The sequence below is a fragment of the Sardina pilchardus genome, chromosome 3 (genome assembly GCF_963854185.1).
Source record: "Sardina pilchardus chromosome 3, fSarPil1.1, whole genome shotgun sequence".
Classification (NCBI taxonomy): domain Eukaryota; kingdom Metazoa; phylum Chordata; class Actinopteri; order Clupeiformes; family Clupeidae; genus Sardina; species Sardina pilchardus.
In genome coordinates this window covers 34,750,102-34,759,116 of record NC_084996.1, presented here as the reverse complement: position 1 = coordinate 34,759,116, position 9,015 = coordinate 34,750,102, and the positions used below count along the sequence as shown (strand labels likewise).

The 9,015-nt window shown below is 44.8% G+C and overlaps 1 protein-coding gene across 1 annotated transcript; it reads right to left on the bottom strand.

Annotated features, from left to right (window-relative positions):
- Nucleotides 1–694: 694 nt before the first annotated feature.
- On the bottom strand, nt 695–6,798 carry 42sp43 (P43 5S RNA-binding protein). Its single transcript, XM_062531251.1, has 9 exons — nt 6,456–6,798; nt 6,210–6,310; nt 6,032–6,128; nt 5,736–5,821; nt 5,499–5,572; nt 5,311–5,391; nt 3,972–4,201; nt 2,489–2,542; nt 695–1,330 (listed from the first exon to the last, which is right to left on the bottom strand). The coding sequence occupies exons 1-9, from the start codon at nt 6,591–6,593 to the stop codon at nt 1,064–1,066; spliced, it is 1,128 nt and encodes a 375-aa protein (XP_062387235.1). The 5' UTR covers nt 6,594–6,798; the 3' UTR covers nt 695–1,063.
- Between the last annotated feature and the right edge of the window lie 2,217 nt (nt 6,799–9,015).

Here is a 9,015-nt window from a genome sequence, read left to right as displayed (position 1 = left end):
ATGTTCAATTTAATCAGAACGCCATCAGAGGCCTTGTGCGTTTGTTGGCCATGGAATAACAAAATACATATTCATGCAGCAAGGCCTGGAGAATTTGTCGACTGCATTTCATTTTGGCGCAGTTATATAGACAGCAAAAGGGTGAGGCAAAGTTACCATGGTTACAATAGCTATTCTACAGTGAAACACATAGCCAATGCATTCAAACATTAACACAAACCTGCCGCTTAAACGTTAGCTTTTATGGACTTGTCATTGATCTGTGGGGGTATTTGAGTTTCACTGCCCTCCTCATCTCCCTCACTCTGGCAGCTTTATGAGGCCATTATATAGCCCACATCTCTCCCGGGTAAAGATTTACTCATGACGTCGGGGGATGCATGCCCTGGAACAGCGAAACGGCCGAGGCGCACGTCAAGCCTCCGAGCCACGCACACATCAAACATTAAGGCAGCGGCGCTGCTGCGACCTGACGGGGCTTTGAAGTGCCTCATCCCCACGCTCTCCGCCGCGCGCACCCTTAAAAGGCTCGGAGGAGTCAAACACTTTGCGCTCCCACCGGACCAATCACGGAAAGAGAGGATTTGTCAGCGCTGGGAAAACGGCTGGTGCGCAGTTCTGCTGGCTACATTATTCACATGCAAATCTACACAAACAAATCCTGTTGTCCCACTTGGACACAAAAATGATTGAGTACAGTTCCACTGGTTATTTTATTAGACTGGCTCACAGCAACTGAAATGTATACTACATGTAATTTACAACCAAGTCATTACAAAGGAAACCGGAATGAGTTGCCAATATTACATTCCAGAACATAAATTTACACTTTTATAGTGAAATAAAACACCCCAGTTACAAGTCTTAACACTTCCAAAAACTTAAGTCAACAAATATTAAGTCAATTACACAAGCTTTGACAGAGCCACATTTCACAAAAGTATATAGTAAGCCACACTTGGCACGACTATTAACAAAAAGACATATTTACATTACTCTACAGGTATTTTAAGGCAAACTGAAATAAAAGACAATTGAAATAAATTATGAATAAGGTACCAGATCAGGCCGACTTTTCTTCAACAGTGACCTCCACCACTCTCCGTGGGGGCTTCAGGCTGAAGAGAGGCCGCAGGTTGGTCTCGGGCTCCACGCGATGTGGCACCTTACGCTCGTTGAAGAGGCCCGAGAGGTTGGTCTCCAGCTTGGCGCGGCGAGCGAGGCGCATGCGCAGGGCGAACAGGCCGCGCAGGTCCTCTTCCACCAGGGCATGCTGCCCGTGCCCATCCAGGCGCTTCTGCCAGCTCTTACTGGAGCGCCGCTGCCGCCGCTGGGGGAGAGAAGAGAGAAGGCACCACGTCAGCTCGGGGGAGTTAGGGAGGAGGGTAAAGTGGCACCAACACCACCTAAACAAACGACATTGAGACACAAATTCAATTCTGTGGCTGCATATGCTAATCACTGGCGCCTGCTGGAAAATGCATTTCAGAAAGGACAGGCATTTACCCATGGATTCAATCTCATGTAGACCAGCCCTATCTCAGCAAACACTTTCCAACCATCTTATCAGACTGATCTGGGCGAGCACTGAATTAACATTCATGTCCATCTGCATGTGCCGTTTGGATGGAAAGGAATACTGGTGGCAGTCATTCCACACCCCATCACACATCATTTCACATGACATTTGTGCCAGTACACAACTATTGGGCTTTTAGGATGGGCTGAGAATTTTATCAGAAAACTGTCAACAGCTGACATCTCCAGAGCTGTACCATTGGACCGAAAACCTCATTATAATGGACATCAGAAACTATTAGTAGCATTCTACTGTTTCCTACTTGCATATTCTGCTAATTAGAAGTCTTTCAAAATGACAGCCGCATTGGCAGTAAGAACCATTTATTCCATTTTAGACCACACTATAGAAGGGAAGAGACAACCCTCATCAAGACAGAAAAGATGAAATGTAATATTTTGCCAGGTCCACTTAATGATAAACAAGGCTGGGATGGCATTGCAATTGCCATGCTATGACCTCTAGAGGATCAGGGGTCACTGCTCACTGGTGCACATGGGAGACAACTGAGGAGATTCTAGAGCGCCACTTGTGCTAGTGTGTGCCCTACGGCAGGCACCGCAACACACACTCCCTGGGCTCTGGGCTGAGGGACATGGGTTTCACACGCAGCATGTGAATCAGCCTGAGATTTTGAACCTGTACTCAAAGGCATCACTTGCATCCAACTCTGTAGGTCATTAAGGAAAATGGGGAAAAAGGACTGTATAGCCTCCAAAATCAGCAAATACCAAGGCCAGACTGAAAAACTCACTGGATTTCAAGTGGAATACAACATTTAACCATTTCACTTCCATCACACTGCAACCAGTGCATTACAATGTTCCACTAAATGTAGCAGCACTCCAATACCTACAAGAAAGAGGAGACTGAACTGGTGTTCAGAGTGAAGACAGTAATAGGTCTTACCTTGAGCCTGGCAACATCTGGGTCATGGTGGAGTAAGTGTCGCGCCAGACTCTCCTGTGAGAACAAAGAGGGTCAGGGAGCAGTCGCCAACCACACACACACACACACAGTAGAACATTAATCAGTCTTACATTGAGACTATACACTGACCAGATACATAACTGTAGATTAACTAGTCTTAAATGGAGATTAAGATCAACCAAACACCTCTCAAGACTTGCACAACAGTCTTATACAAACCAAACCAGTCTTACAGCTACACAAATATAGGAATCAAGTCACCAGACACGTGACAGTCCTTCAAACAACTCACATATTTGCTACTTGTTAACAACACAAAAATCAGCCTCCAAGTAGGCCGGCGCTTGTATGCCATGTCCAAGATAGAAGTCTCAACAGAAATTCACAAGCGAGCAACAACCCTGTGCCCTACTTCAGGTCAATTCCCTCTATGCTCAGCTTGCAGACCAAAACAACATTTGATTAATATTTGTGCATACTCAATGCTCATGATACAAAAGCTATCATTTGAGAAATGGAATAACTTCCATTTCACAAGTCTGAAACAGCAGGCAGTGCCATGCAAATCCCCCGCCCCCTCCCCTGCAGTGTTGGAATGGAATAAATACTCAGCAAGAGAGCGCAGTGTTAAGGAACAAAACAAATTAAACCAACTGAATGCCAGAGGGGGAGCTGGTGATGAAGGCAATGAAGAGACATGGACTTCCCTGTGACTAAAGTCAATTTGCAAAAGCGACCTACACACAAAGCCCAGAGAGGTAATGGCATTTTTGTGGACACGGGAGTCAATTAAGTGCCAACTGGAGCGCATTTTGAGATAGAAGAGAGTGCATTAAGGCAAGGGGAGAGAAATGACTGACACGGCTGAATAATGAACCCCCCCCCCCCCCCCGCCCCCCATCAGATACCAAAACAAACACACCGAGCAACCTAGTGGCAAATACCGGCCAGCTCAGAAATAACCATCCATTTGTTTCCCTAGGGGGTAGCTAGAATTACAGTGAAATTCCTCCTTTTACAACAGACATGGGGATTGACAGGAAATGTGGCAGTATTAATATGGAAATGTGGCAGCACTACACAACCAAAATGACTGGAGCCAGTCGACTTGCAGAAGCTTCAGATGTCAAAATCAGAACTGCTGGAGGCCACATTTTGATTGGACCGCCCATTATTTCACCTGCACAGCAATTTAGCCTGAACTGAACACTGGCATCATGCAGGAAACAAACAAGTCCATTAAACTGGTCGCCCAAATCCCTCAAACAGTCATACAGTCAGTTAAATGGCCTTTTTGGGTGTCTGCCTCTCTTCCGAGTCACTGTTTTGAATACTTAATGCTTTTATCTAAGACAGTTTGCATCAGAACCACCAATGATAATTGGTCTTATGTTTTAAGTTATCATACAGAAACCATTTTCTTTTTTAAATAATGGCACCAAGGCCACAGTGCGGTACGCACCCGCATGGCGAAGGCTCGGTCGCAGTCGGGGAAGGAGCAGCGGTGGCGGAGCAGCTGCAGGTGCAGCTTGCGGATGTGGTGCTGCAGGTTGAAGGTGGTGGAGAAGTAGGCCTGGCAGCCCTGCTGTGGGCACAGCAGCACGGGCTTCTGCAGCGCATGCGTGCGCTTGTGGCGGCGCAGCGAGTCACGCTTCTTGAACTGCTTCTTGCACACGGGGCACGGCAACACCACTGGAGACAGGAGACAGACAGGATACAACAGGGAGGGGCAGCACAGGGAGAGAATGGAAAACCAGGAGGAGAAAAGGTTGGAGTTCAATCACAAATGTCCTGGTCTGTCAAGGTTATTTTTAAATGGTAATGTCCTTCAAAAGAATCCTCCAACAACCAACAACGTCCGTTATTTTGCTATGTTAATGTTTGTTTGAAACATACACGTTCAAACAAACACATTTGTAAGTGCACCCCCATTACTTTTCAACAGTAGTAGAAAGTCAAAACACTGCACAGCCGTGATACATAATTTGAATGGTGTCCTTGATTGAGAGAGAAAGGGTGAAGGACAGTGAAGGAGTTTGCTGTGCTGTTCTGCTCTGTCGAGACAGGCCTGCTGCATCTGCTTTTAATGAGCACATTTGCATGGACAAAGCAGTGGCGCTGCACATTATCAATACGAGAGGCCTCACTTAATTACTCCAACAATACGCTTCAGCAACAGTTCAATGGTCTTAATCCAGAGACCCGCGCTCTCTGCACAGGACGCACGCTCTCTTAATCTAGTTAATCACAAACACGCAGAACTCAAGGGAGCAGCTCCAGACAGGACATTACTCATGTGTGGGAGTAATGTGGTACTTCAAGCTCCAAATACAGAAGTAAGGGGGTGGTGGTGGTGGCATCGGGAGAAGACCGCTAATGTCCTACAGCCACCTCAAAAGAGCAGGGAAGGGTGGAGGGGTGGGGGGACTGAGGAAGGAAAGATTGTTTAAAAATAAATAAATAAATAAAAAATAGTAAAAAGCCTGCCCTGCAAAAAGGTGGCCCAGATTCTCAGCAGATGGAATACTGTGTACTTGAGAGGCCATTTTGCCACTTACGGCAGCAGCTCCAGTTAAGCTGCAGGGAGGGAGAGGACAGCACACTGGACGCCCAGAGAGTGCACCGCGTCCAGGAGGAGTAGGAAAGGCGGTAGTTGTTGGAGGGAAGGATGGCAGTGGTTCTTGTGATTGGCATCAGTCAAACATCAGACACTGATAGATGTGACGCCCATTTTCCCCACCTTGATTGTGGTCTAATTTTGGACAGAATTAGAGGAGCAGAGTGAAGGAAGTGCAGGTCACCTTGGTGTCCAGCCATGTGTTTAAGCATCTTCCCCCATGTCTTCTGGGTCACTTTACAGTCAGATTTGGGGCAAGTGTAACCTAAAAGGAGAAAAACACGGAGTGCTAATATGTTGCATCAAAACTAAATAATAAAAAAGACTTCATTCAGCTTAAGTTAAGTTTAAGTTTAAGTTACTTTACCCTACCTGCATGTGTTCTTTCGTGAGCCTTACGGGCTATATGGGAATCAAATTTCATCAGGCACCCGTCCTTGGAACACCTGTAAGATATTGCAATTTCAGCATGCGCGCGCAGTGTCAGCAGCGGTTAGGGGGTTCAGGGAGTAGGCCTACAATATCTACATTTGAAAGTATGGCTAGGATGTCGTGGCGTTTTCAGTTTTCAATGGGCGGAAAGAGAAGTTAGACGTCGAATTGACCTACTTAAATGAAGTAGCTCCGTGCGTGTTCTGGTGAAGTTTGAAAGCACGACGTTTTACGAAGGTCATCGTACACCCCTCGACGTTGCACTAGACACACAACAAATCTGGTCAAGGTAGGCTAATGTTGATGTTATCTGCATATTGCAAAATAGTTACACATAAGTAACCTAAACATTTCGTGAAACGCCCGTAGTCTTTGTGAGCAACTCGAGAAAAAATAGCACTAAAAAGTTATAGCCGTAATATTTACCGCGGCTCTGAATAAAACGACATTGCGGTGACATCTAGTGGACTTACCTTGAAGTACTTCTCCTTCTGACCATGCACACACCGAAGGTGCCTTTTCAGTTTGTCTGAGAAGATGAAACCCTTTCCACAGGTAGTAACACCACACCTGCAAACGCATTTGGAAATTAGCTAAAGAAATACACTCTAGCCCCTATGTAAAAAGTGTAATGTTTCATAGGCAACCCACTTGAACTTTTTTACTCCGCCGTGTTGAAGAGCATGGCGTTTCAGGTGAGATGCGCGCGAGAAACTTCGACCACAACCTGCCACCTTACATTGCACTGGTCTCTGGGTAGGAAATTGGATCAGTAGTAGATTAAACCCAAACTATCTACATGGGTGACAATTCAGAAACTGTTTTGGTAGACTAACACCAGCCAAGGCCTAGACATTACCCTACCATGAGAAGGAATCTCATGCACTATAAACGTACCACACCAGTGTGCGTAGTCTCGTGTTCCTTTAAACGCCACTGACGAGTGAAAGTTGCTCCGCAATCCGCGTGCATGCAATTGAAAAGCTGCATCCGTGGAACCGTGTCTGCTTTACTTCCGCGAACTCCATTCATCATCGGAAACTTATTCGAACAAACTAACAATTTCACGGTCCTTAAAATCCTACTTTGGTTTCAGGCAAGAATAGGAAATCCGTTTCTAAGGTCAAAAGCGCACGCTTCGCCAACCCAAACCAGTTTAAATGTTCTCCTCTCTTCTGTAGGCTATTTGTTATTTTTACACTCACCTCGTTTTGATAGTAACCTACCAAAAAAAAGGTGCCAACCCACGTGCCACCCCATCTAATTTTATAGGCTCTTGTGAATCAACGTGGCTGGCCTCCACCTGTTGCATGATGATGTGATGGGTCAATACATGGTCTAGATGCTGATTGGATCAATTAAATAATCAGAGAGGTGTCAAGGAAGTTCACTTCAGGTAAAGCCCTCCTTACACTGACAGACTTTGCAAAGATTTGGAAAAGGTTTTTGAAAGACTACAGTCTCAGACCCTCTCACATATGTTTTTGAGAAAGTTATCCAGGCCTTTATAACAACACGGCTGGATTATTGCAACTCCCTTTACCTTGGTCTCCCCCAATCCTCACTCAGACGCCTGCAGTTGGTCCAAAATTCAGCTGCACGCCACCTAACTGGCACCAGGAGACGTGAGCACATCATGCCCATTTTAGCCTCCCTACACTGGCTCCCAGTTCTTTTTAGGGTCCAGTTTAAAGTTTTATTATTTGTTTTTAAGGCACTAAATGGGCTGGCCCCAGCGTACATCACCAACCTTGTACAGCTCCACTCTACCCAAAGGTCCCTTCGATCCACCAATAAAGGGCTCCTACATGTGCCGCGCTCACGGCTCAAACAGCGGGGCGACAGAGCCTTTGCTGTTGCTGCCCCACGTCTGTGGAACCAGCTCCCCCTGGATATTAGATCGGCCCCCTCCATCTCTGCCTTCAAATCCAGGCTAAAAACCCACCTGTACTCCCTGGCCTTTCCTGTCCCCTAATCCTGTACTTCTGTTTCTTCTCTATATGTTCTGTGTTGTGTGCCCTGTCCTGTCTTGAATGTTATTATTTCACTATCTATGTTTTAGCAAATGTTCTTTGTATTACTTTGTATTATTTTGTGTCCTTTTCAGTCTTTCACTGTACAGCACTTTGGTCAGCTTATGCTGTGTGTAAATGTGCTTTATAAATAAATTTTACTTACTTACTTACCTACTTTTTAATTTTGAAGAAATACATTACTTTGTCCTACCGTAACCATACAACCAGACAAATGTACAATGTAACACATAAAACAACATACTGGTCCTATACAATATACATAGCAGACATGACAAGGTGACAGACATGACAACAGAGGGACAAGACAGTTGACATACACAAGGACATATTATTAATTATTGAGTGGAGTGATCTGAGATTCACATTGATTGGTGACGGTTAGGGTATGGGGGTAGAGGGGTATGGAAACATGTTATGCAGTGAGTCTGTGTGTGAGTGATATCTGGGCAAGGGCATGGGCAAAAGTAAAAAAAAAAAAAAAAGGTTGCCTAACGGAAGAGGGAGGTATGTATCTGGTAATGTACACAGCTTGAAATTATGTTTTTGTGGAATGTCAAAAAATGGGGACCAGGTGTCTTCATAGGCTGATATTTGCTTCCTGGTGTGTGCATTGTGTTTCCCATTGAAATGTGTTCTGAGATTAAAATTTTCCAGTGGTTGATGTGGCAAGATTTCTTTGATTTCCAGGACTACGTTCTTAGCAACAGCTAGAGTGAGTAACAGATTCCTGTATTTTTGCAGGATATGGATTTCTGAGAGGTCACCAATGAGAGACAGTGTTGGGGACGATTGGGATTCTGTAGCTCAGAAAGTGTCTCAGTGGCTGTAATCCAGAAAGAGTGAACTGATTGGCAGTGCCACATGGCGTGCAAATAGTCATCTGTGCTACCTAAAGTGCGTTGTGATCAGATATCGTTGTTGTGTAGGCCCATTTTGAACATTTTACTTTGGGTTATGTGAGTTCTGTGAATGACTTTATTGTATAAGCTTTAGGTTTGCGCTACCGGTCATGAGAAATGTGTTCTTACATGTTATGCAAGAGTGTGGATAGTATGTGTCTATTTGTATGTGTAAAGTGATTATCTGCATGGGCAAAAGTAAAAGGTTAGAAAAAAATTACCTAACGGAAGAGGGAGGTATGTACAGTATTTGGTAATGTACATGGCTTGTAGTTATGTTTTTGTGGAATATAGAATGTCAAAAATGTGTTACTGAGTGGGGTGAACTTATTTAGATCTAGTGAACCTCTCACATCTAAAGCCAAGTCATAGAGTTTTAAGTCACAAACTAGTCCCACACTATGATTTTGCAAAGACTTACGATAATGGCAAAACTAGAGGAAGACTGACTCCGACTGTCTTAAAACTGCTACTGTCTACTATTTCTTTTGGTAGTTTCGTTTTTTACATAATCATAAAGCT